This window comes from Bos mutus, chromosome 13 (genome assembly GCF_027580195.1).
Source record: "Bos mutus isolate GX-2022 chromosome 13, NWIPB_WYAK_1.1, whole genome shotgun sequence".
Classification (NCBI taxonomy): domain Eukaryota; kingdom Metazoa; phylum Chordata; class Mammalia; order Artiodactyla; family Bovidae; genus Bos; species Bos mutus.
Window position 1 is genome coordinate 44,286,284 of NC_091629.1, and position 27,740 is coordinate 44,314,023.

Sequence of the window (27,740 nt, forward strand, 5' to 3'; positions counted from 1 at the left end):
TCTCCTCCATGGGCTGAACATTTTCTGGGCCCCAGCCAGGATCTGATGCCCCAGTGCCCCTCTGTCCAGGCTCCTCACAGGGACTGTGACGTGGGCCTGCCCGGCCTGCTGAGCCACCCTGACATTCACCCCACCCTGGGCGGCTGCCCTGCATCATTCCTCCCAGGACTGCCCAGCACATGGGGGCCGGCCCTCCCCAGGCACCAGGTGTGACGGTCACCTCTGTACCACCCAACCCACCAGGACCTCAGCTAAATTCTTCCCTGCTTTCTGTCTATTTTACATGATTATTTGGGGGGATGGTCAAATACATTAAATTTTTTCAAAATTTAAAAGGCACAAAAAGTGTGCTATTACAAAAAAAATCCCCTCCCGCCTCAGCATTGAGCCCCTTAGTTCTCCTTCCTGGAGATAATTCATCTAAATTTCTTTTTAAAACAATTAACCTTAATTTGATCACCCCTTACAAAAATCATAAACATGCAAAGCAAAAACTAACTTCAAAAGAAAACCCCATCACTTTGAAACAGACACAGAAATACAAATCAAAGCCTATCCCCACAATCCCACCATCTGAATTTCCAGTGTTTTAGGATATGACCACCCAGACAGTTTTCCGTGCATATTTACTTTTTAAAAAATGAAAACCAAACACAAGATGGATGTCATAATATTGATTTTTTTTCGATATGTTGCCAGAACATTTCCTCATGACTTAAAAAAAAAAAATGAGACCATATTTTGTATTTTATTTATAAATATATATGAAAATTATAAATGTTATATATTTATATAATTAAGTTATATAAGTATATACTATTTATTATGTTAAAAACAGGGATACTGTTGAGAGGATTACTGAATTTTTTGGTTTTATTTTTGGTTCTTTAATAATTTTGCCTTTTCTGAGTTTGCACGGTTTGTGGTTGTAGGTCCATAGTAAATTAAAGCTGTTTTGACTCATAAGAGAACAAACCCACGGTTACCAGAAGGGAAGAATTCAGGGAGCGGACAGCCAGGGAGCCCCAGGATTGACATGCACACACTGCTACATTTGAAATGGATAGCCAACAAGTACACACTGCACAGCGCGGGGAACTCTGCTCACTGCCACGTGGCCTGGATGGAAGAGGAGCTGGGAGGAGAACAGCCATATGTGCGTGTACAGCTGAGTCACTCCACTGTGTACCCAAAGCCATCACAACACTGTCAATCAGCTATATTCCAATACAAAATAAAAAGGTGAAAAAATAAAAACCTTACAAAATAAGCCAAAAAAAAAAGAAAAAATAAAGCTCTTTTCACCACTCATACATGCACCATAAGATTTGGCCACTGATTTAGATGTAGGAAGTATAAAAGAAGTAGAGATCTTAGATGTGTCTAAGTTTTCTCATTTGTGTTACTAGGTGACTACTGATCACATTTACTAAAATAGGCAATGAAAAATGGAAGCAGTAATTTTGATGAGAAAAAAAGTTATAAAACATATTTCAAACTCCTCTAACTAAAACAATACTGATAAGAAAAACACACTTAATCCTTGTTTTTTCTTAATCACCATCTTTTTAGAACTTTGCGTTTATCTTTGTGTAGTGATGTGGTATAGCAGCCAAGAATACAGACTCTGTATTACAGGATGTAATACAGGACGCCTCATTGCTTCTGTAAATGACATTGATGGCTTTCTGATCTTCCAAAGACGCCTTATTTAACTGACCCTGTGATGTCTGTGATGGGCATTTGGAGATTTCTAGATTTCCCTACTATAAGAAAACAGTGATGGGCCCTGAGACCCCATCCTACTTATTTTCTTATGACGAATCCCCAGAAGAGGAATTGCTAGGTCACAAGGTATGGCCATTTTTAAAGACCCATCAAACTGCCTTCATGTTTAGAGGAGTAGGTGTCCTATCCAAGTCTGATTTCCTCAAGGTCAAGAAGTCTGGTTCATACCCCTCCCCACAGGAGCTGTGAGCCCCTAGCCCCATTTCTACATCCAGACTAAGGCCAAAGCCCTCCTCTGAACCTGCTGACCTCGGGCAGGTTGACCCAGCTGCAGGGACGTACTTGGGCCCATTCCAGGCCCAGGTGAGTCAGCTGACCAGGGAGCCGGAACCCAGCTGGGACAAGGGCCACCACCTTCCAGGGAGGGACCATAGTCCGTCAGCAGCGGCTGGAGAAGGACGAGCAGCAGCACCTGACTACAGGTAAGAGCTGGGCGCAGGGCCCCTTGGCAGGGGGGTTGGAGGGGGCAAAGAGGACACCTGCTCTCACCTGTCTTCCTCTTTCCCTGTTTCGACCCTTCTGGGACTTCCAGGCCTTTTCCTCTCAAGGTGCTTCTCTCTGGCAGTGAAATGTAAACTTTGGAAGAGGGGCTTCTTCTTCTGAGCCCAGCCCTGGGCCAGGTTCAAGGGTAGGTGATCTTTATCCAGACATCACTAGGGCTCCATCCAGGCTCCTTCTGACTGCCTGGGACAGTGATCACAGGGATGGGACCCACACTTTGTTCCTCACAATGGACCCCTGGAAAACCAGAGCAACCTCTGCAAGAAACTGAATGCAGGCTTCAGTTTCTGTTACTCACTTCTCTGCCTGAAGCTGTTTCCATCAACAAGCTCCCTACCAAGGAAGGAGAACCTGCTGGGGGCATGGGCCAGTGGCCTGACCCAAGAACCGGTTTCCTCCTGTGGGGACTCCCACACAGTTGGGGAAACTGAATGAGGTCATGGATAAAAGGAGCATGCCTCCACACAGCTAGCCTCAGAAAATGGTGCTTAAGACAGGGCTGCTATGTGCTGGGCAGGCACTGCATGGGCTGTTGTACACATGGTGGTCCAAACTACTAACAACTGTACCGCCACCACCTGTAGCCCGGGCTCTCTGTTCACTCGCGCTCCCTCTTCTATCTTCCAAATCAAAGTCCGACCATGTCATTCTGCTGCTCAAAATTCTCCAGTGGCTGGCTCCCATCTCACAAGAGTCTATGCCAAGCCCTCAGCACGACCCTCAGGCCGTAAAGGATCTAGTCTGTCTCACCACCTCTCCACGCTCTGTCCTACTACTTCCCCTCTGAACGACTGACTTCAGTGTCATTGGTCAGACGTTCCCCAAACAGAACAGGCACTCACCTTAGGGCCACTGCAGTGGCTGTGCCCTAAGCCTCACTGCTTTTCCTTCCCCATTTAGGCCACTTGTGGCCCCCACCCTCAGCAGTGAGCCTCCTGGGCTCCCAGGCTCTATCCTCCACTCCCTATCACTTCCCTACTCACCTGACTAACACTTCTTTATCCAGCCAGGTGACATTCAAAGACGGGGTTTTCTTTTGTTCCCTGCCTTATTACCGGTACTTAGAACAGTACTGGGACTTAGGTGCTACTAAGTGAATGTACTGAATGAACAACAGCTAACGATTACTGCGTGCCCTTTATTGTGGTAGTACTTTCTGTACACATCTCAAGAATCTAACCTCCACAACAACTCTGTGATGCAAGTATTGTTATTCATATTACAAAGGAAGAAATGACATGCAGGAGAGACTTGTCCGTGCTTGCTCTCCAGCCAGAGCACATCAGTCTGAACCCATCCTGCCTGCCTCCGAGGTCCTTGCTCTCATTCTGCCTCTCCTGTGCCTGGGTTCAGAAGCATCTGCACTCCTTGAAAGAAGTTCACAGTTTTTCTCCAGCAGGCAGTACAGCCTGAGGGAGGGAGGAGGGTATAAGCTGGTGGCCTAGCAACAGCCTCTTCTTTTCCAACTCACCACATCCCTGGGCTAATTTGGCCTTCCAGGAGCTATTCCTCTGACACTCTAACCCACGCTTCCCTCCTGCACACTGTCTTCTAAAGGATGGATGAGTTGTCCACAGGAACAAGTGGGCGTCCCTTAGTGTCAGCTCTTTGGAACAAAGTGTTCTCATTTCAAAGCCCAAAGATGGGGGCTGGTGACCCCTTTTCAGCCCTGCTGGTCTCTGAGAACCTGATTGCTGCTAAGTTGTGGGAGTTGCTACCACTCAGAATACCACAAAGTACAGAAGCTCAGGGATGGAAATCGTGGAAAATGCAGTGGGAGAACATTTCTCTGGGTGAGCTAGGTTAGATGGGTTCTTTCCTCTCATAGGAGCCAGTTAATTGTAGGAAATCAGCAGCATCATATTGAGCAAACTCTTCCAGTGTCATTGCAGGAGCCCGCCTTTCCATCTACCTCATCAGGGCACTGTTTTATCTCCCTTTCTAGGCCCAGGGTTTTTCTTCAAAGGTCTTTTTGGAACTTTTTGTCTTCCCCTTGGGTCTGCTTTTCCGTTTCAAGAAACAGTAATTGGACCCTTGCTGTGTGCCAGGGAGTGGGCACACTAGGGCTTCAGAAATGAGCAACATTCCTCACCAGAGAGGGAGACAGGCAAACAAATACAGAGTAGTGGAAATCCAACTTAGGAAATGCAGACCTTGCTCACAGTAGGTGCTTAAAAACACTAGTGGAATGAATGATGAGATTACTAGTGGAATGAATATGAGATTCTGTGGTTTAGAAAAGGGAGACGCTTATTTGTGTTTGGTTTGGGGAATTTGGGGGTAAAATGAGTTCACCAGATGAACAAAGTGGTGGGGGCGGGGGAGATGTGAATGGCATTCAAGACAGCGGGAACAGCATCTGTAAAAGCACAGAGGCTGAACTAGCAGGGTGAGTTACGATCAACAGGAGTCTGGAATGAATGAGATGCAGGGTAAGTGCACAAGAGTGAGGTTATCAGGAGTCAGTGGAGAAGGTACCTGGAGTCAGGTCAGGGAGATTTGAATATCAAGTTGAAGTCGGAGATTTTACTCTGAGGGCAGGAAATGGGTAGGCTGGAGGGCAGGAGTCAAGGCTAACTCCCAGGTTTCTGGCTCCGACCATGGGGTGCATTTGGTGGGGTCACTGTAGAGTGGCAGCAAAGCTGGGAAAAATGAGTTTCAACCAGCGGGAGGCAGTAAAGATCTGGAAGGCGGCTGGACTCCTGGGTCTGGGCCTCCCATCTCTGGAGTAACATACTCCATTCTCCTCCTCTGGAACCTCTATTCTTCACAGTCCAGTCTGTGTCCCCTGGCTTCCTCCGGGAGGCCTTCCCCCTTGCCCCAGGCTTTTATCCTGCACCCCACAGACCCAACTCCCCGAATCTCTAAAAACGAGCAGCGGGTCGTTTTGCTGTGGGAAGTGATCTGCCAGGCCAAGCCCAAGACCCTCACCCCGAGTGGCAGGCCCTCATTCTCGGGTGGGATCCTAGGGTGAATCTTCCTGGGGCGGAGCACCAGGACGGGAAGTCAGGGCAGGACAAGAAACTTGGGAAGGTGACGTCTCAATGGGTGGGAAATACTCGGGGATCCAAGGTGCTTCCGAAACCTACGGGAGCGCTGGAGCTTCCTCTTCCTAAGGAGCAACAGGCAGCCCGGAGCGCAGGCGTGTCAACTTTGCCCTCCTCCCTCCCACAGCTGCCTCAGAACGGAATCCTATCAGTCAGGGGAGGGTTCAGCCGCACCCGCTCTCCTTCGGGAAGCCGTTAATGGACTCAGGCTCAGGGGTGTGTGGAGTGTAGGGAGACATTCCCATTGAAAGCGCAATTTGATCCGCGTAGCTTCCACACCGGTAAGAGGCGATGCGGAGCCCGATTGAGCCTTTAAATCCCTTATTCTGATGCTCTACCTGATTTTGTGTGTGTGTATGGATGTGGGTGCCAGCCACGAGCGCCTGGAAAAAGCAAGAGGCCGGAGGGATGCTAGGATCCCACCGGACCAACAACCCACAGAGGAGGCTGCCATTTTCCACCCACAACCGCGGAGCACCCTGGGAACGGCGTGTAGCCGTGCGCAGCCCCGGATGGATTAGACGCATGCGCTCTAGCCGCCGCAGCGCGCCCTAGCGGCCTGGCGGAGTCTTTGCTGTAACCCATAGCAACCAGGGGAGGTCGCCTCTTATTCCGAGCAAAGTTCGGAGCTACAAGAGGGTCAGAATGGGAGTCTTTTGGAGATCTTCGATCAGCGATCGTTGGACAGATTAGGAAACAAGCCCTAGGGACCTGTGGTGCTTTCTCCGGTCCCCCTGTTCACGGAGTTGTGTGCCTGGCTGCTTCCAAAAAGCAGGAAATTGAGGCTGAGGGAGGGGGTAGTTTTGTCCAGAGCGGCTTTTCACCCCCACCTCCTTACGGGGCATTGCTGTGAACAAAACTAATGTAGGTGATGAAATTCCAGCTGAGCTATTTCAAATCCTAAAAGGTGATGCTGTTAAAGTGCTGCACTGATATGCCTGCAAATGTGGAAAAACTCAACAATGGCCACAGGACTGGAAAAGTTCAGTTTTCATTGCAATCCTAAAGAAGGGCAATACCAAAGAATGTTCAAACCACTGCACAGTTGCACTCATTTCACACGCTAGCACAGTAAGCTCAAAATCCTTCAAGCTAGGCTTCAACAGTATGTGAACTGAGAATTTCCAGATGTACAAGCTGGATTAAGAAAAGGCAGAGGAATTAAAAAGCAGGGACATCACTTTGCTGACAAAGGTCCGTCTAGTCAAAGCTATGGTTTTTCTACTAGTCATGTAGAGATGTGAGAGTTGGACCATAAAGAAGTCTGAACACTGAAGAACTGACACTTTTGAACTGTGGTGCTAGAGAAGACTCTTGAGAGTCCCTTGGATAGCAGCGATCAAACCTGTCAATCCTAAAGGAAATCAACCCTGAATATTCATTGGAAGGACTGATGCTGAAGCTGACTACTTTGGCCACCTGATGTGAAGAGCTACTCATTGGAAAAGACCCTGATGCTGGGAAAGACTGAGGGCAAGAGGAGAAGGGGCCGACAGAGGATGAGATGGTTGAATGGCATCATCGACTCAATGGACACGCGTTTGAGCAAAATCTGGGAAATAGTGAAGGACAGGGAAGCCCGGCATGCTGCAGTCTGTGCTAAGTCACTTCGATCGTGTCCAACTCTTTGTGACCCTATGGACTGTATCCTGCCAGGCTCCTCTGCTCATGGGATTTCCCAGGCAAGAATACTGGAGTGGGTTGCTGTTTCCTACTTCAGTGAGTCTTCTTGACCCAGGAATTGAACCCATGTCTCTCACGCCTCCTGCACTGGCAAGCAGGTTCTTTACCACTAGCGCCACCTGGGAAGCCCTACGCTACAGTCCATGGAGTTGGGAAGAGTCGGACGTGACTGAGTGACTGAACAGCAACAAGTTGAAAAAAACCCCGCAAAACAGCATGTTGCCCTGTCTGCACTGTAAAGGAGAAATGAGGGCAATGAAAATAGTTTATAATAAAGGAATATGCACTTCACTATGTAAAAGCTCAGACTGGGTTACACCAGATCACGCTTGTACCTAACTTAAAACGAGGGAGTTTGGATTTGTGTGCTCAGATGCTCAGTCGTGTCCCACTCTCTGGGACCCCATGGCCTGTAGCCCGCCAGGCTCCTCTGTCCATGGGATTCCCCCAGCAAGAATGCTGGAGTGGGTTGACATTTCCTCCTCCAGGAGATCTTCCCGACCCAGGGATCCAACCAGGATCATCTGCTTGTAGGCAGTCTCCTGCATTGGCAGACAGATTCTTTGCCACTAGGGCCACCTTGGATTTAATAGATAGTATTCAGCTGAATTTTGCCAAAGTTTATATTTGGCATTTTGAGTCAAAGCTTAAATGTATCTGTATACAGGCGTGGAGTGACTATGACAGCTACAGACACAGACACACACGAGTGTGTTCTGGTAACCTACCTGCGTTGTGGAGAATTGACAATGATTTTTCAGAATGGTGAACAAAACCAAGAATAACTTCCTCAGATAAGCTGGTGTATACATTTCTGGATGATATATTGTATATTAAAACCAGGTAAAGTTTCATTGTATTTGTATATAAAACAGGTTATAAACAGGTTTTTTTTTGTTGTTGCTTCAATTAAGATTGGTGGGATATTGGAAACTTGTGTGGGACAGTTTGTTGTGATGAGCTGTTCTGTGCATTACAAAAGGTCCTGGTCACTACTCCCTGCTTCCTAAATGCTAGTGTCCCCTCAGTCTTGTGACATCCAAGAATGCCCACACAAATTTCCAGTCTGTTTCTTGGAAAACCACTTATCTATTCAGTCAAATAGCAATTTTTGTCGGCATCTGTGTGCTGGGTGCTGTTTCAGTGGGGAGGTGTAGGGTGATGAACAGGACATAGTCCCTGGCATTCTGAGATGGAGTTCAGAATGAAGGGATACCCAGATAGTAATCGTATAATATGATAAATAACTTGAGAGTAGGCGCAGTACCAGTCAGTTTGGGAACACAGGAAGACCTAGCCAACTAGCCAGGGGTCCCACGGCCTGAAAAAGCCAAGCGGAGAACTTGCATTTGAGCTGAGTCTTCAAAGGCTTGAAAGGCTATGCAGAGAAGGGTGGTATGCCAAGCAGAGGGATCTGCATAACAAACAGGTCCAAGGTCGCTGGCACACAATGGACACTCAAGTAGTGTGAATGAGTAGATGGATAATTGAGATATGCATATTTCCTGGCAGGGAGCCATTCCCCACTATATTGTGAATTGCTAAAAGGCAGGGAAACTCCTGCCTCTTGATTCCACCCAGATCCCTAACCTTGGTTGAGACCCAGAGAAGGTGGCAGTGGTGAAAGTGTCTCAGACCCGGAGGATGGGTTGTGTGATTCCAGCCTGGAAAGGATCTCCAGGAAGTGGATCTCAGATTCTGCTTGCCCAGATGGCAGCTGCTACAGATATAAAAGCTCTGCTACTTCAGTGTTTGAAAAAGCAGGGCAGGGATGCCTCTTATTTTCACATCTGTAGCTCATGTGTGATCCAGGGCGTGTTTTTGATGGGTGGTACCTTCTGAGGACTGTCCCAAGATCCAAGTCTCCTGGAGTGTGTGCACAGAAGGGAAGACCACAGGCGAAGGGGCCTCTCCCCTCAGCTGATTTAAAGCAGGTCAGAGCCAGGCTCCCTCTCCCCATTGGACCATCCCTGTCTCCTTAAGATGGTCATTTCTGCCCCAAAGACCAGGTGAGGGCAAAGATCTGGAACTGCCTGCCCCCAGGAACCAAGCGGGCAGTGTGAGCCAGCTGGATGGGTACTTTGGGAAACAAGAGGTGTGTGCAACCTCATCTAAGGGCAGGCTGTGACTCCGGCCTGGCTGAGTGTTGCTTGTGTATGATTCCTGCTCTTGCATTGCCAAGTATTTTGTGTTTTTTTTTCCTATACAAGATAGAAGTGGAGAATTCTATATTTCCAGATTTTAAAATGTTGACACTAACTCAAACGAAAACAGAAAAAACAAGCCAGTGAAAGGCAAACAAAGCCTGTTTGGGCCCTCACATCTTCCATCCTAGGAAGGTGCACGTTCATAGGACATTAGCACTTTACTCTACAAGGAGAAACGTGGAAGCCCAGGCGGAATGCATTGCTTCTGGAAATATTGAGTTGATGTCCACGCTAGGGGCTGGTTGATGTCCACAATAAATTAGAAGGTCCAGTTTCTGCCCATTTGGAACTCCCAATAGGTAGATCAAGAGGCAGCTTCAGAGTAGTGAATGATCAACAGACTAAGAACATGAGCTGGGAGAGGAGGCGAGTGTGGGGCAGGGGGAGCACAAATCAAGGCAAGTTTCCTGAAGAGCCCTCTGATATGGAACACAGAAAATAATTGGAAGTTAGCCAGGTGGGGAGCAGAGTGGGTAGAAAGGTATGCCAGACAGAGGGCATAATAATACACACAAAGGCCTGGGGACACGAGGAAGTTCAGTTAATTCAAGGATCTAAAAGTAGCTCATTGTGGCTGAAGCTGAGGGTGCCGGTTGGGAGAAAGACATGTAGAAAGAAAGAAAGTGGGAGAATAAGGCAGGGGGTGCAAGCAAATGTCTATTGGGACTCAGGGCCAATGAGTAAATCGGTCTTGATGTAAGAGACAACAGAGGCTGAGGGGGTCTGGGGCGCCCGGGAGTTGGCTGCGACTCAGATGTAGCCACTCAGCGGTGGTCCAGGGTTGCTAGAGTGTCCTGTTTTTCAGGAGCAGTGTGAAGCTAGATTATTAAGTGCCGAGTCTCGAGTTCTGCATTTAAGCTTTTAACTTTGAATGTATAAAGTCCTTGGCAAGGTCAAACAACATCTGTTTGCATCTGGCCTGTGAGCCACTGGTTCCAATCTCTGGAGGAATCGTAAAGGGCATGTGGACTGGATTCTGAGAGTGGCGGAGCCACTAGGGGTGCTTTAATCAGTGGCATGGCATTCCAGGCTCACACAGAAAGGACCTGTTGGCTGGAGAACAGCAGTTGAGTTGACTCACTGGAGATGTTGTGATTCCTGCAGAAGAGCGGGGAGATGAAGGAGGACAGCGTGAGGATTAGTGATGGGATGTGGGGATAATAGGGTGTGATGGCAGACTAGAAGGGATGGTGTGTGTACGGGGTCGTTGGGGAGGCTTCAAGTTGATAAGTGTCAAGGCAGCAGGTGCAGAGGAAGGACAAGGAAGAGTCATGGAGGAAGATGACCTTGACCCCTGGGGATCACTCCGGCGAGATGCCCAGAGATTCTGGACCTGGTCCAGGAATGTGGGCCCAGTGCAGTGAATAGGACCCCCTGGATCGCCAGGAACTGCAGGTCAGGTGGGAAGACACACTGAGGACAACTGAAGAGCCCGGGACCGGAGGCCGGTCCGCAGTCCCTGCTGAGGGCAGGGCCCTGGGTGGGGGCAGCGGTGACCTCACTGTCTCAGGAGCCAGGGCGGGAGGGTGGTGTAGGAGCTTCCAGCTGACGAGGACTGGCCCAGCAAAGGCCAGTAGATGTGAGAGAGCCAGTGTGTTAGTGGGTAAATGGTGAAGAATCCAGAAGGACAAACTGCTCCTTGCTCACATTTCATCTAGGGAGGAAATAAAGCTTTTCTGCGGGTAATTTCTTTGAATTTCTTTGGGTACCTTGCTCCAAGGTCCTTCTGGTTCTCCCCCCGATAGGTAGGAAGGTTTTTAATAAATGTTTATGGTCCCCCATCATTTCTTTATCCCTATGAACAATACTCTGCTGAGCATATAAACTCTTACTCTTACAGTTTGTGTGCATGTTTTTAAGAGTTTCCATTGGCCTTCATCATGATCAAGATCAAGACTCACCAGTGAAGCCGGAAATGGCAGTAGGGGCTCAAATGCCCAGAGATGGAGAGGGGTGTGGGGGGGCAGGGGAGGAATTATAAGGTGCCTGCTGCCTGTTTTAATATGAAGTCCCCAACCGCTTGACACTGGACTGAGCCCCAAGTAGTTGTGGGAAGATGCTGCACAAACCCCTAATGCTGGCCGGGTATACAGTAGGTGCTCACTCTGCACCAACTGGACCAGGTTTAGGTCTTGAGCGATAAGATCTTGTAAGGCTTTCTGACCTTTGAAACATGGCAGGGAAGGACATGATTCCCCAGTCCTACTTTGCCTGGTGAGCATGTCCTGGGTGACCCCTGGGTCCAGGTTCTAAAGCCCAGAGTCAGCTGAACACGGTGGGGTGGGATTTTGTAGGAGTGGAGAACATGGGCTTGGGAACCAGACTCTGGCTCAATCCCAGCTCCTGCATTTCTAAAATGGGGATAATAATACCTATTATATAACTGGTATAATATATTATATTATTATATAATGTATAAGTATATAATAATAGAATATATAATATATAACAATATATGTTATATATGATATATATAATATGTATTATATATAATCATGTAATAGTAGTATAATAATAATACTACCCTTCCTGACGTCTTTCTCATCCTGAGAGTGCTGGGTGGCACGTGTCTGTGCCTCCGCTCACCCCTCAGCACCCGGCTCTGTTGTGCCCTGCAGGGTGTTCCAAGGAGCAGCCATGGCCACCCTGTACCCATCTCTGGAGGACCTGAAGGTGGACCAGGCCATGCAGGTAAACTGCCAGGCTATTAGCCTGGGTCCCCTGCTGAGGCTTCGGGATTACTCCAGGGTAGCTAAGGGAGGCTTGTCTTGGATCAAGGTTGGAGGCCCCTGGGAGTTCCTTATTGGCCCCAAGGCATGCGGGTCCCCAGTGCGGGGCCTGCTGGGCAGAGCAGGTGTTCAGAGGCCAAGGCAGTGGGATCACAGCAGGTGGAGAAGACAAGCAGCTGCAGACAGGCCTATGTCTGGTGCCCGCTCGGTCCCAGTGCTTCCTCCACTGGGGTTCGTGCAGACCCCATGCCCTAGGGCAAGCTTCCAGGGTAAACCCTGTGGCCGTGGTGTTTGGCCTACTCAGCCCCCAGAAGCCCTTTCCTCCTTCCATCCTACATGAGGTCTTAGTGGGTTTTGAGAACTGGGGGCTTTTTGACTGATAATTACCTTGGCCACTGCAGGTAGTAAATGAGTTGTGACATTCAGTGGGTTGCAGGCCCTTGGGAGAACCTCCCTCCTGAGGCATGGAGGTGTGCGAAGCCACATTTATTGAAGGGTTGGATACCCACTCAGGCCACGAGCATACCTATCGCCCTGACCCCCAGCCTCAGGGAGCCCCAAGCTCCAAGGGCTCTGGGGTTCTGACCACAGCTGAGCGGCACTCCCCTTCCATTCCCAGGCCCAGGCCAAAGCCGTACCCAGGATGCCTGCTCTGCCAGTACGGGGAAAAGGGGACTCCCAACCTCCACGTGAGTGATGGGGATGGGGTGCTTCCGGCCGAGAGTGACTTCTGCTGGCCATTTCCGAGAGCCTGCCTCTTGCCTGCCACCGAGCCATGGGCACTGTGTACAGTTGTCCCCTCTACTTTGAGGGGGACGCTGAAAAGCTGTGACCTTGTGAGGGGCCTGACATCCCTGACTTAGGGCCACCGAGGAAGGCTGCATAAGGAGACCAGGATGTATGCAGTGGCCCTGGGGCTGCTCTGGCTATCTTGACTGGTGAGCTCAGGCCCAACCCCTCTCCTCACCGTGCAGTTTCCCAGAGCTGCCTTTGGGTCGGCTGGTGCCAAATAAAGGTAACTGAGCTGAACACCAAAGTGATCCGTGAGGGGCTCTGTGTCCGAGGCTGCTCCCAGACCATCTGAGGGGAGGACCCACATTGCCAGCAAGTGTTCCCAGGGCTGCAGAGCCATCTCAAGAATATACTGCATTCTTGGGAGTAAACAGCATCACGGACCCTTTTGTTTCTTAACAAAGATGAGTGATCACTTGGGAGCCAGGCAGGTGTGGCCAAGCTCATGGCCAGAATAACATCTTTCTCTTCTTCCCCTTCCCTTCCCACCAGTTTTGTATCCTAACCTGGCAGAATTGGAAAACTATATGGGTCTTTCCCTCTCCAGCCAAGAAGTCCAGCAGAGCCTGCCTCAGACTCCAGAAAGTGCCAGTGTAGGTATTTGTCTCTTGCCTGATGCGGGCCCTCCTTCCTCGGTCTTGCCATTTAAACAGATTTGAATCTCCTCTCTCTGTAGCATCCCTGAGGCTCTGTTTCTTGATGACACGTTTCATTTTGAACCTTCATGAGAAGTGCCGTGGGGTTTCATGGTTTCCTGCAGGCCTTGGGGCTAGAGGGCCACTGCCTGCCCTTTGACCTCTGACCTGCTGGCCTGAGCCTGCTAGATGAGAAGGGAGGACATTAAACCTGGCATGAGCCTGGGTGCTTCTAATGAGGGGGTGCCTGTGACTTGGGAGCAGCTGCATGGTTAGGCAGAACCTGTGAGGAGGAGCTTGTCAGCCCCAAGTCCCCAAATGAAAAAATGCTTAACTCTTGCTCTCTATGACTTCAGGGAGCAAAAAAAAAAAAAAAAATCATAACATAGAAATATTCACTCCTGAAAATATATTCACTTATAGAATCAGTCCCAAAACTGTCTACCCATCAGCTTCAACATTCCTGGTTGGTTCATTGTGCTGGTCCAGTGCAAATCGACTGCAAAGTGCAAATACAAATCTTGGTAATGCTGTGGGATTTCATGAAATTGATAGAAGTGACGATGAGAGCTGCCACACTGACAAATGAGGATTTCACAGGAGAAATCAGCAAGGATGAGGACATGTAGGATCCTGAGCAAAGCTGGTGACACCCTGGAGTGGTTTTCCAAAATGACGCCCTTGACAGTCATGTAGGGGAGCACACACAGGAAGCAAAGTAGGTCACATTGTCCAGTTTTAATCCATTGATTGATCTCTCTTTGGTCAATAGCCCAGACAACCTAAATTTGATGGAAAAAAAAAAAAACGACAGATAATGCACTTTCATAATTAAAATTTTTAATTATTTTAAGTTTTTCTTTTTAAATAATCGGAGATTCAGTCAGGAAGTTGCCAAGACAAGAGAAGTCCCTTGTACTCTTCACTCAGTTTTCCATTTTATGTAACTACTATAATGTCAAAACCAGGCATTTTACATCAGTACAATGCGTCTAAGGTTCTGTGTGTTTTTATCACCTGCAGCCACCAGCACAATCAAGATACAGAACTACATCATCACACAGAAGTCTGTGTCATGCTGCCCCTTTATGATCATGCCCAGCCTCCCCTTCAGCATCCTCAGCCCCTTGGCAGTCACTGGCATGTTTTTGTCCCTATAATTTTATCATTTTAGAAGGTTATGTAAGTGAAGTCACATGGTGTGTGACCTTTTCAGATGGGCTCTTTCCACTCAGCATTGTGCCCTGGAGATCCTTCCAGGCTGTCGCCTGTTTCAACAGTTCATTCTTTTTTATTGCAGGATTGCGTTCCATGGTGTGGCTATAGCTCAGTTTGTTTAACCTCTCGAGGGACATTTTGGTTGTTTCCAGTTTTTGTCTATTATAAACTAAGATATTACAGATGTTTGTGTACAGATTTTTGTACAGACATAAGTTTTCGTTTCTCTGGGATAAACGCCCAGGAGTACAATTCCTATGTAGTGTAATACATGTATGGCTAATTTTTTTTAGAAAGAAACTGCCAAACAATTTTCAGAGTGGCTGTATTATTTTATTTTCCTGCCAACAACGCATGAGTGTTTTGTTGGCACATCTTTGCCAGCATTTGATATTATCACTATTTTAAGTTTTACTCATGGTAGGTGTGTGGTGATGCCTTATCCTGGTTTTTATTTGCACTTTCCTAATGGAGAAGGAAATGACAACCCACTCCAGTATTCTTGCCTGGAGAATCCCAGGGACGGGGGAGCCTGGTGGGCTGCCGTCTATGGGGTCGCACAGAGTCAGACACGACTGAAGTGACTTAGCAGCAGCAGCAGCAATGGCTAGTGATGTTGAACATCTTTTCACGTGGTTATTTACCAGCTGTATAGTCTTTTTGATAAAATGTTTTCATATATTTTGCTTATTTTCTAAATGGATTATTTTTTTAAGTCAACTTTTGAGACCTTATTCTAAAGTCCTTTGTCATTTGATTTGTAAATATTTTTCTCCCGCTGTGTAACTTCTCCTTTCATTGTATTAAAAGAGTTTATTGGACAACAAAAAGTTTTCAATTTTGATGAGGTTCAATTTATTGATTTTTTTCTTTGTGGATCATGACTTGGTGTCCTAAGAAACTTGACTGAGCTCTAGGTTCTGAAAAATTTTCCCTTTTACTTCTAAAACTCTTATACTTTTTGTTTAAATTTATGATTGAACTTGAGTCAGTCTTTGCATAAGGCATGAGGTCACGATTCATATTTTGCTTATGGATGTTCAGTTGCTCCCATGCCATTTGTTGAAGAAGAAGACTCTTCTGTCTTCACTAAATTGTTCTCACACCTCTGTTAAGAAGCAGTTGCCTCTACTTGTGTGAGGCTATTTCTGGATATTCTCTATTCTGCTCCAAAGGTCTGTCTCTCCCCAGTACCACACTATCTTGATTACTGTAGCTATATAGAAAGTTTGGAAATCTGGTAGAGTGATTTCTCCTGTTTTTTACTTTTTTGTCAGACTAGTTTTAGCTATTCTAGTTCCTTTGTGTTTTCATGAAGTTTAGATTAACCTTGCTTCTATCTACAAAACATAGAGACTGTGATAGGAAATGCATTAAATATGTATATCACTTTGTGGACAGTTGACAGCTTCATCTAGTTTTTCTGATCCATCAATACAAAATATCTCTTTATTTATTTAGACCATTGATTAGGCTTCTCCAATAGCTCAGTTGGTAAAGAATCTGCCTGCAATGCAGGAGACCCCGGGTTGATTTCTGGGTCAGGAAGATCCGCTGGAGAAGAGAAAGGCTACCCACTCCAGTATTTGTGGGCTTCCTTTGTGGCTCAGCTGGTAAGGAATCTGCCTACAATACAGGAGGCCTGGGTTCAATCCCTGGGTTGGGAACATCCCCTGGAGAAGGGAAAGGCTACTCACTCCAGTATTCTGGCCTGGAGAATTCATCCATGGGGTGAAAGGAGTCAGACCAGGCTGAGCGACTTTCACTTTCAAACTCACAATACATTATATTAAAAAAACAGTAATGAGTACTCAAAATTTCTCTTTTTAATAACTTCACTATTTTCTACTAATATCTATCCTACTAAGGTTATTTCCGTTTTTATCTAAACGTAGAAATATATGATGATGTGATGAGAATTCCATGGACTGTATATTCCATGGGAGTCGGACACGACTGAGCGACTTTCATTTCACTTCACTTCACTTCTTTGATCTCTTTTATCCATGTTTTGTCATTTCCAGCATACAATTCCTGTATATGTTTTATTAGCTCCACACCTATTTCTTTTTTTTTTTTTTTTTAGCGATTGTAAGTGGTATTGTATTTTTAATTTCAGTTTCCACGTATTCATTGTGAGTATATAGAAGTACAATTGATTTTTTTGGTATGCATTGGTCTTGTGTCCTGTGACCTTGTTAAATTCACTTATGAGTTCTAGGAGTTTATCTGTAGATTCTTTGGAATTTTCTAGTAAAGCATCATCTCATCTGAAAATAGGGACCATTTTATGTTTTCTCTTCCAATCTATATGTCTTTTATTTCCTTCCCTTGCCTTATTATCTGGCTAGTCCTTCCATTACTGTATTTAACAGTAGTGGTGGGAGTGGACATCTTTGCCTTGTTCCAGATCTTTTTTGGGGGGCGGGGATAGTATTCACTCATCTTGATACTTTTGACATAATTTTTTTTAAGACAGAAATCAGCTTGAGCTCCTTTACCCCCTCATTGTTCACTATTTTCTGTGAATTTTTTTATTTTTAAGTGGATTTTAAAACGTTCTTCTGACATCAAGTTGTCTTGGAAAATGAGGACCCTTTTATAGACATACCTGTCCTCCCGTCTCTATTTTCCTGGCTGTGTTTTTTTGGTGTGTGGATTTTGACGCCCCCTAGTGGCTTCATAGCGCCATGTGTCCTCCTGCCCGCAAGAGGTGTGTGTGGTCTGCGGTGGGCTGGAGCTCAGGGTCCACCCCGTTCTCTTTTCCCAATCCCTGCTCCCACGCCTGGACCCTTGAGGCACGAGGCCCCACGGCGCTGGCTGACCTCTGCTCCCCTGTGGTCTGCAGGCAGCGGTCTCGGGTCCCTCGCCGGGCCAGGTGGTGGCGCCGGTGTCCGGGAACAACCTGGGCGCGCTGCGTGCGGAGATCAAGCCCGGTGTGCGCGAGATCCACCTATGCAAGGACGAGCGTGGCAAGACGGGGCTGCGGCTGCAGGCCATCGACAAGGTGGGGCTGGGGTCAGGCGGGAGGGGAGGGGCCCCGCGGAACGCAGAGAGAGAGCTCGCGTGCTGGACTGCGCCTGCCCGCGGCCCGAGCTGCCCGCGGGAGCCAAGGCTCACCTGAGCCCTAGACAAGCTCGTCCTCTCCATCCCCTCCCATAAGGCACTAGGGCTTGCTCTGGGTTGTGCCAGGGACCCTCCACTTGCCCTTCCTGGGACTTCATGCCTCCTTGCTCCCCACTCAGAGGGATCTGGCTTCTGGGAGGCTTTCTGAAGACAGTGGAAGGTGAGGGGTGTGGGGGTGTTGGTTTAGATGCCAGTCTGAGAGGCCTTGTAATCTGGTGACTGGGGATGCAGCCACTAGTTGGAATTCCTGAAAGCGTTAGTTGCTCAGTCATGTCCAACTCTTTGCGATCTCATGTACTGTAGCCCGCCAGGCTCCTCTGTCTAAGGAATTCTCTAGGCAAGAATACTGGAGTGGGTAGCCATGCCCTTCTCCAGAAGATCTTCCCAAGCCAGGGATTGACCAAGTCTCCTGCATTGCAGGCAGATTCTTTATCATCTGAGATACCGGGAAAACTCCTGAATTCCTGACTCCGTTGCTTCCTAGCTGTGTGGCCCGTTTCCTCACCAGGAAAATGGGGTACCCTGTATGTTGCTATACAGAGCTGCGGTCCCAGGGCCCAGCAGGCTCTGAGAAGATCAGGAGGCAAACAGCAGTGCAGGAGGAGGCGCCTGGGCTCAGGGTGGGCTGGGGGAACTGAATGCGGGGCTCACCTCCTCCAGGGGATCTTCGTGCAGCTGGTCCAGGCCAACACCCCTGCATCCTTGGTGGGGCTGCGCTTTGGGGACCAGATTCTGCAGATTGATGGACGCGACTGTGCTGGGTGGAGCACGGACAAAGCCCACCAGGTGGTGAAGAAGGCATCGGCTGAGAAGATTGTCATAATCGTTCGGGACAGGTGAGCACCCGGGTCCCAGGAGCCTGTCTGTCTGCCCTTGGTTATGTCCCAGGCCCAGCTCACTGTCCCTCCCTGCCAGGCCGTTCCAGCGGACCATCACCATGCACAAGGACAGCACAGGCCACGTCGGCTTCGTCATCAAGAAGGGGAAGATCATCTCTTTGGTCAAAGGGAGTTCCGCGGCCCGTAATGGGCTCCTCACCAACCACTATGTGTGTGAGGTGAATGGGCAAAACGTCATCGGGCTGAAGGTGAGCAAGGCGGAGCATGGCTCCATCCCAGGACCTCAGGGACTGGGAGATCGAGAGGTGGTGGGAAGGTTCGTGTCTGTGGGTGGGCTGCTGCGCTCGCCCCAGCTTCAGATCCTCATCCTAAGGCTGCTGCAGGGATTCAATGAGACAAAGGTACGAGAGCTCCGAGCACAGTGCAGACACTAAGTGCTCAGTAAATACTCGCTGATGTTACTTACTCATGAAGGCCAGAGGTGTGACAACAGGTGGTGGTGGTGGTGGTGATGACGTGTGTCAGGAAATGGGTGTCCGGGGTGGGGGTGAGGGGCTCCTGGCTGCACGGTCTATTCTGTGTGATATTTCTGTTTGTATCCTGGATCACGTTCACTAATAGGAATATTTTAGGAAATGGCTCTTCAGAAGCCCATTTCCTACCTCTTTCTTCTCCCCAACAGTGTGTGTGTGTGGTGAGTTTTATCTTTAAATACAAGAAGGAGCAAATGGTCTAGGGCCAGTGCTGTGACATAGACTGGGGGACAGGGTGGGTGCCTTCGGGGAATGGACCCCAGAAGAGGTTGAGTCACATGGCTTCTGGTCCCTGGAAAAACGAGAGTGGTTTATCCTGATTGATGCCACCAGGACTGAGAGCCGTTCTTAATTCCAGTTGTGATTTAGAGTGAGGGTCCCCCCCCACTCCAGCATCCAGGGCTTTGGGGCTCACAGGCAGGTGGAGGTGGCCTGGGGGGTTTGCCATCTCACCCCACAGATGACACAGTCTTGTGAGCCACTCCCCCTCCCTCATAAGGGCCATCTCCAGGTCACTCCTGTCACACATCTTCTCCCCTATGCCTGACCATCTAGTCGCATCTGGCATATCTTCTCCCATTGATCCTGGCACAGCTAGGAAAACACACAGCCAAGTCGGAGATCTGTGCAAAGTAAAGGTCACGGTCTCCAAGTAAGGGCCAGAGGCTCGTCTCGTGCCTTAGCATTCGGCTTTGGGCTGTACGGCACACTCTGTGTAGGTGCTTCTCATGTCTTGTTCTCCCCATGATCTGAACAGCTTCTGCAGGCCTTTCTTTTTACTGGTCAACAAGATGTAAGAGGAAGAGGTACCCCACGGCCTCGGCTCAGGCTGACAGGAGCCCAGAGAAGAGGGTGGGTGGGTGTGCCTACTGTCCCCCCTTGTCCCCACTGCAGCGTGGTTCTCTTTCTGCTTTGGGGTCAGAATCCCGGTGTGACTGGGGCCTGGGAGACGGCATACTCGTGTGGTTGGTGGGATTCCCGGGGCTCTTTGGGGGAAGTCATGTCTGTGAGGCTGTTCGGTGTCAGGCCCACACAGGCCCTCGAGGTGAGGATAGGAGAGGTGAGTCCATTTTACTGAGAGAGCCTCAGATGGGAGGCCCACATTCTTGCTTCAGCTGGGGCCTGCCACCCTCACTCAAGGGGCAACCTATTCCCTACCGTCACTGTCAGTGGTGGACTCCAGCAAGGACACGCTGACCACTTCACAGAGGTACCTCATTGTTGCCCCTGGCCCCCAAGGTGACTGTCACTCGCCTCTTCTCCAGGACAAAGAAGTCACAGAGATTCTGGCCACCGCCGGGAACGTCATCACCCTGACCATCATCCCCACCGTCATCTACGAGCACATGGTCAAAAAGTAAGGCTGACCCCCCCCACCCCCTGGCCCCCCTCTCCTCCGGCCGCCCCCCTCCCCCACCCTGCGGAACCCCCCCTCCCCTCTCCTCACCTCCTGGCCACCGCCTTCTGGTAACTTGGGGTGAGGCAAGGGAGGCACAGGTTTTTGGGAGAAGGGGGAGAAGGTGCTGCCAGTTTTGGCGAATGTCCTTGTTGCTGTATCTAGGTTGTCCCCGACTCTGCTGCACCACACCATGGACCACTCTATCCCTGACGTCTGAGGCCACGGGACAGCAGCTCAGCCCTGTCACCCTCCTGCCAGAAAGGGAAAGTCTGTGCCTGCGAAGGCGTGCTGCCTGGGGGCGGGGCCGTCTCCAGGGGGCGGGGTCTTCTCAAGGGGGCGTGTTCCGGGCGGGGCGACATGGCATCCTGTGCGCCTGTCATTTACATACACTGGCCTCGTTGGAGTCTCAGCCACTCAACTGGGCTAAGGCCGGGACAGGGCCCACAGGCGGCCATTCTCTGTGCTGATTTAAATGCTTGGCACGTCGGCAGGCCGGCTAAACACTTCCTAAAGTTGCAGCTGGGTCCCTTTCAAATTTTTGCCTCTACCAGTAAAACAGTTCCATGTTTTGAGAACACAAATACATTTTTTTTTTTGGTTAAGAATTGTTTCTTTTTCCTTTACTTGTTCTTTGTCACAAACTGTATAGAGTTATAACCCTTCACTGTCTTTTGAATAAAGATTTGATTTTAAATAAAATCCCTTCCTTGAAAGTAATTGATATTCCAGAATCCTCAGTCCCATGACGCACCAGTGTTGGTTGTCTTTTAAGCAGTGGTGAGACCGAGGCCTTTTCTATGTGTTGCCTTTGACAGCATGGCTTGGCTTGGCTTGGCCAGCGTCACATGCTGCCTGTTGGTGTGAGGCTGGGATGGCTGGGTGGTGGTGGGGGACAGTGTGGGCTCTGGAGGGGGGCACTAGCTTTAGAGCGCCCCCTGCTCAGTGACTCCAGCTGGCTTCTGCATCTGTAGGTGTGAGAATCACCTCGGGGGTGCTGGAGAGGATGGAATAGGTGCACTCTCAGGGCCCAATGGGACTGACACCGAGGGGGTGCCAAGTGACCCCCAAATGACGCACGGTAGAGCTGAGCCAGCTTGCAGCTCTCAGGTCCCCTCTACCTCAGGAAAGATCTCTGCCCCCTCAGCTCTTTCCAGGGTGTGAGTTTTGACTCCCATGCAGGTGGGGACAGCGTGAGCCCCCTTCATTCCCCTCACTGCCCCAAAAGACACAATATAAAGAAAACAGGCGATGGATCTGATTGTGTTTTCATGCTTTAATCCAGAGCTGTTCTGCTGTAGGTACAACTCTGTCAGATCAATAGGACAAAGGAGACAAAAGTGAAGACCCCTCCCCACCTCCCACCCCCTTCCTGTATCCCCTGAATTCTCTGTCAAGGGCATGGCTGAATTTAACAGTGCACTATGACTTGTTTGTACTGACCCCTAGGTCACAGAGGGGTCATGAGTTTACTGGGCAGAGGCCCCTCCGTAGGCCTCTACCCCAGAATTTTGTCACTTGCCCCCTGCACCGCCCCCCAGCAAGGCGCTACCAGGTACGCCGGTGCTACTGGTGACTGGGAACTGTGTTCATTGAAAAGCTAAGTTATCCCCTTGGGAGATATTTGGAATAAACTTCACTTGAGGCCAGCTCTCTGAGCAGAGTACTGCCCCTGACTCTGATTCCTGCTTGAGCCTGGACCAGAGGAGTAGCCTGGCCAACTCTGGCCTGGACCCCACAACTGAGGGGAAGCCAATTCTGGCAGCGGGGCTCCAAGGGACCAGCAGTTCCACAAGGTGATTCCTGAGAACAGTGTTGCTCAGGATCTAATCAGCTCCAGCCAGAGGCTGGGGAGAGGGGAGACCCCAGAGATTTCTGCTCTAGAAGCGGAGGGCAGGAGAGAAGGTCACAGCCCAACAGGAGGAGGTATTAAGCAGGAAGGAAAAGGGGAGCCTTGGAGGATGAGCACTCAGTGGGAGGCTCCGGAGCCCTGGCCTTGCCTCCAGCCCCACATTCTGGACCCTGCAGTCTGGGCTTGGAGCCTGAGCCGGCGGGCCGCTGCTTCTTACCGCTGGAGCCTCCCAGGCAGCTCTGCCCCTTTTGCATAGATGCGGGATCCCGAACACACACACGCACACAGGCACGAGCTGGAGCCTGGCTGACACGGTCCCAGCGCCTGTCCCGGGCTTGGGCCAAAGAGTCGCCTCCTCCATTGACAAGAGACAAAGCCTGTCGAAGGTCCCACCAGACCCCACAAAAGAGAGGACCCGGAGTGGGCTGGGGCCCCTCTGACCAGGCAGGCAGGTCTCAGGCCAGAGCAAGAGTACAGGGTGGCACCAGTTCCTCTCACCTTGTCCACAGACCTGAGTCCACACTCTTCCCGAGGGGCTTGTTCAGAATTAGGGACAGAGCGGACCACGGCCCGGCCCTGACCACGTCCACCAAAACACAAGACACAGTAGGAAGGCCACAGACAGCAAGACGCAGACAGGAGCAGAGGGGCTATGCAGCTCGGCTAGATTCCAGGGGTGAAAAATATATAGATTTTATGTTGTCAAATATAGTCATATCTTTATTTTCTCGGCAAAGCTTTTGACTATTTCTAAGGAGACACTGCGCAGCTCCGTGAGTACACGGCACGAGGCGGGGTCCATGGCCAGTCTCGGCTTGGCTTTGGATGGGGGATGTCCACTGCCCCTCCACGTCATGACCCCTGGGTCCCGTGGGGCAGCCCAGCCCTGCCCCCAGAGTTCAGGTTTGGTTCGGCTGGGATCGGGGGGAGCTCCACAAGGATGGCAGGTCTGAGGCCTGGAGTGAGGACAGGGGGGCTTCGGAGGCGCAAAGCACGTGGCTGAGGGGCTCTCCCCCCAGCTGGTGGCTAGGCTGGCTGCCCACCCCCAGCATGCAGGCGTCCCCCGCACCAGCGGAGGCACAGAGAAGAAGGGCAGAGTCCACGAGTCAGGTGACAGCTGCTGAAACAGCGGGGTGGGCAAGCCACCTTGACGGAACCAGAGGGCCCCCCTAGGCCAGAAGGCTGAGTAAGACACAGGGTCCCAGCAATGCTCCCCACCCCTGCTCCAATGTAGGGCGTAACTCTGAGGAGTGGGTGGGGTGAGCAGACAGGTATACGCCCTGAAGGGGAAGAGGAATGGGTTTACTCTGTAAAATAAGAATGTTAATAAAGTGTCAGCAGCTTTGCTGGGGGACCCAGACGTGGTCCCAGGGAAGGAGGGGGGTGCCAGTGAACCTTTCCAGGTTGACTGGGCTTGGGCTGGCAGCCCCACTCCACTCCCACCTAGGAAACATCCCAGAGCACCCTGCTTTGGCCTGGACGGACATTACGGCTTCAGCACCTCATCTTGCCATTCACCCTGCTGGATATTCCTCCAGAGGCAGATAGGTGTAAGATTTAGGAACCCTCATCCTAGAAAGCAAGCAGCCACCTCAGGGGAGATCCCGAGATGCATGAGAACCAAGCCCCAAAATGAACATAGTGCAAAGCAGAAGTTGGTCCTAAGGTCTCTGGCGAAACCTGGGTGAGCTCCAGAGGCTGGAGTGAAACCAGCTGGGGTTGCTGAGCCCAGCCCTGCCTCCCAGGCTGCAAGGCCTCATCTCAGAGGCTGGAGGAGCCTCCTTGAGCTGCCAGCCCCATCTCCTCCTTTTGTGCTGGCAGAGTCTCCAGATGGGAGCTGGGGCTCAGGCCAGTCTGGCTCTCACAGAAGAATGACCTGACACCGTCAGAAACTCCAAGAGGAAAAGTGAGGTGGGGAAGGTCTGAGATGAACAGATAGACAGGGGACCCACACTGCCCTCTGCCACCTCTTGCCCATCACCATCTTTCCTCCAGCCCGTGGCCTGATTGTGCTCCCAAATCCCAAGTGGGGAGAAGTCTGAAGAGGCTGGAGCTCAGCACAGGCCAAGTCGTTCCAGACCTGCTCTGAGTCCCAGTCCCCTGCCTGTACTTTGGGTCACAGCTGCCTCCATCTGAGGAGATAATACTGGCCCAGAAGCCTGGGCTGAGGGCAAGGGGTGGCTTGGGAGACAAGGCCTGGCGTACACAGGGAAACAGACAGGACCTGGGGGCAGGGGATGAGGAGGCCGGGCTGACAAGTCAAGGCTGGCCTCCCCAGATCATCACACGGGAGACTTCCTGAGCAGCGGCTGCCCTGTGTGGGGGGCCTGGTGGGCAGGGGGGCTGGGGTGGGGGCCTCACCACTTTCTCTCTCTGCAGTGTGTCTGATCAGTGGGCCTCCCGGCTGTCGGTCTCTCTGCCCTTCTCTCCTGTTGCAGTTTTCGGACACCTTCCCCCAACCTTCACTCCCAGCCTCTGATACGGTTATTATCCTGAAAAAGCCACCTCCAAACCCCAAACTAAAGAAATAAGATGATGCCCCAGGGGAAGGTGTGAGAGGGAGGGCGGCACCCCTACAATCAGTAGTTGGGCTGTGGGAGCCTCTGCCCAGGCCGGCCCTCCTCAGAGCTGGGAGCTGCCTCCAGTGGTCGTGCCGGTCGGGCCCTGATGGCTCAGCGAGCGGCAGCTGATCCTGCGGATGGAGTGCAAGGCCACCGTGCAGCAGCCCCGCAGCAGGGAGCTGATGTTGTAAATGGGCTGGCCCTGGCGCCGCTGGGAGCGGCAGAGCCAGGCCACTGTGGGCACGGCGGGCACCACCACGGCCAGCAGATCCACGATATAGTGGCGGCTCCAGTAGCTCTTGGGCTCCTTCTCGGCCGTGGCTGCCTCCTCCTCCTCTTCCACAGGGCATGCCACGCTCACCGACGGGCTGGGGTTTGGGTGGGCACCAGGGTGGTGTGGGGTGGGCCCCCAGGTGATGGGCTCCGGGGCCTCCAGCTCGTCCCCCACCGTCACCACCACTGCAGAGTTGGGGTCTCTGGGCCCCGGAGGGTGGGGATCCGGCTCCAGGCGCCTGTCCCCTGACTCGGGGACCATCCCGCAGACTTGGGCCTGGGTCACTTTCTCCAGGATGGTGTCCAGGTCAGGCTGGGATGGCACGAAGTCTGTCTGGATGGCGCGCTCCTGCATGCAGCTGGCCTGCACTCCGGCCTCCGTGCCACACAGCAGCTTCTCATAGGTGTTGCTGGCGGGGAAGCGGGGCCCCAGGCTGAAGGAGCTGTGTAGAGACGAGGGCTCCTCGGGGCCGCAGTCCACCCCTGACGACAGCAGGCTGCTGGCCTCCAACGCCTCCGTCCGGCTCAGGGTGTCATCGTTGGCCGCGAAGCCACTGTCGACCCCATCCTCGGCCGAGGTCCCAGGGTGGTCCCCGGGCGGGCGGTCGCCGCAGACAGCAGGGTCGCTCAGCTTGGTGTAGGTGGAGCTGCGGGTGAGAGAGCGGGCCGGGGAGCCGCCAGCCGACTCGCCCGCACCGTCCTCCTTGGCCAAGCCGTTCTGGGCCACTTCCATGCTGTGCAGCAGCGTCTCCAGCTTCTTGTTCTGGATGTTGATGTCCACGAAGTACTTCTGCAGCCCCTTGTCCTTGTCGATCAGGTTGTTCTTGACGGTGTCGATGACCTGCTTGAGCTGCTTGATCTCCTTGCGGGCCTCCTTCAGGGCCAGCTGGGCCTCCACGCGGTGGCATTCCTCCTCAATCCAGTCCTCCTGCATGCGCGACAGCTGCGTCTTCAGGTCATCGATCTCTGTGTCCCTGTGAGCGGATGAGACACCGCACTCATCACCTGGCCGGGCACTCCATTAAGGACCGGCAAGGAGGGGGCTGTCCCCAAGGACAAAAAGCACTAAAAACAAAGGAACGACTCGATGCCGTCTTCCTCATCCTCTTTATTCCACTGGGAAGCAGTGGGGGTGGGAGAGGGGTGAGGGGTCAGGACAGAGGAGCCCCTTCCTTGGGGACAAGAAGCCACCATCGCATTCCCACCCCCTAGAGCCGAAATGCCGACGACCGCCCACTTTTACCTCCACTACCCAAAGAAGAGAGTCGATGATGAAGACCTTAGTTAAAAATGCAATTGCTGTAAAACTTAATACATCCATTTAAAACTCTTAACATAAAACAACAAAAACGAAACCTAAAATCTCTGCTCTGCCCAGAGGGATGTGGCCTCCTACAAAAGCCGGTGCTGGAAATTTTCAGTGGAGGGTTATCTGGCCAGAGACTGCGGGGAGAGGGTGACAAACCACTTTGTTTTTATGAGAGAAATTACTGCCGTGAATGTAGCTGATAATGTTACATCTTCCCTCCAGGGGAGGGGTGAGAAGTGGTGGATGAGTCCGAGGAGAGTGATGAGAACAGAGTGGCTGTCTTATCTGTGCTAGATGTGTCCTTCTTGTAAGTACTGTCCAGAGGAGAGGCCCAGAAGATTGCTGAAAAAGGCACAGAGCTACTCCCAAGAGGAGAGGCAAGAGCAGGCAACATGGACTGTCGGAAGAGTCTCCGCCAGAAACTCTCAGGCCTTTAAAATCCCTGAGGCTTAGATGAATCTGGGGGGCAGTGCAGGGGAGGGAGGTGAAGTAGGAAATGATGCCATCTAGCCCAGAGGTAAAGCCAGGGTGAAACTCATCAGGATGAGCTAAAAGCAGTAAGAAAGGAGGAAAATCTTTCATGGAACTGAACTCAACCTGCACGCAGACACTCATCCCAAACCCTCCATTCACATAAATAAAATCCAAATGGCATATCCGTCGCTTTGGGGTTTATAAGGCCAGCAGAGTGACCAACCCAGATCCAGCATCGTGCTCTTTTCAAAGGCAGATTAGAAATTCAGGAAATGGGCCCAGGAATTTCACTCCACAAAACACTGAAGGGCCTGGGCCCTGGGGGGCTGCAGGCTGATCAGCAGTGGCATCAACTGGAAGGGGCAGAAGGGAAGGAAGGGCTGCCCAGCAGGGCACAGCTTGGCGATGGAAGTGGGGTGGCAGCGGGGACCTGCAGGGGCTCAGAGCCCCCACAGGTGCGGAGAAGACTGTCCACTCCTCCTGCCTTGCGGTGGAGGGCTCACTCTAGGGTAATACTGCTCACTGACGCTGAGCCCTGGGAGGAAGGGTGAGTTTGGAAGAAGGGACTGGGCGTGATCAGCTGGGCTGGGCCTACTCCTCCTTGGAGCTGGCAGGACCCCAGAGCTGTGGCTTCCCAGCCCTGTCTCGGTCTCAGGTGGTCTGTGGGATGTTATATTTGAACTGGGTCTTGAAGGATAAATTTGCCAAGGAAGTGAGATGGGGAAAAAGGGCGTCTTGGAAGTGGGGATACAGTGTATGAAAGCACAGAGGGTAAAG

At 51.1% G+C, this 27,740-nt stretch overlaps 2 protein-coding genes across 2 annotated transcripts in view; one reads left to right on the plus strand and one right to left on the minus strand.

Moving 5' to 3' along the window:
• The first annotated feature begins 941 nt into the window (after window positions 1-941).
• Window positions 942-21,154, plus strand: SDCBP2 (syndecan binding protein 2). The gene is made up of 9 exons (XM_070382102.1): window positions 942-2,210; window positions 11,845-11,917; window positions 12,575-12,644; window positions 13,240-13,340; window positions 17,449-17,607; window positions 18,387-18,562; window positions 18,642-18,813; window positions 20,364-20,455; window positions 20,660-21,154. The coding sequence occupies exons 2-9, from the start codon at window positions 11,864-11,866 to the stop codon at window positions 20,712-20,714; spliced, it is 879 nt and encodes a 292-aa protein (XP_070238203.1). The 5' UTR covers window positions 942-2,210; window positions 11,845-11,863; the 3' UTR covers window positions 20,715-21,154.
• A 711-nt stretch (window positions 21,155-21,865) lies between these two features.
• SNPH (syntaphilin) overlaps window positions 21,866-27,740 on the minus strand; it is a 44,915-nt gene continuing 39,040 nt past the window's right edge. Inside the window, 1 exon segment of the mRNA XM_070381520.1 lies at window positions 21,866-26,154. Within this exon segment, the coding sequence (XP_070237621.1) occupies window positions 24,969-26,154 (1,186 nt within the window). The 3' untranslated portion in view covers window positions 21,866-24,968.

Bases quoted from the DNA above. Each gene is read 5' to 3' on its own strand.
- SDCBP2 (XM_070382102.1), top strand. From the start codon at position 11,864: ATGGCCACCCTGTACCCATCTCTGGAGGACCTGAAGGTGGACCAGGCC. The intron at 13,341-17,448 runs GTAGGTATTTGT...TGTGGTCTGCAG, and splicing joins AGACTCCAGAAAGTGCCAGT to GCAGCGGTCTCGGGTCCCTC. The intron at 18,814-20,363 runs GTGAGCAAGGCG...CCTCTTCTCCAG, and splicing joins AAAACGTCATCGGGCTGAAG to GACAAAGAAGTCACAGAGAT.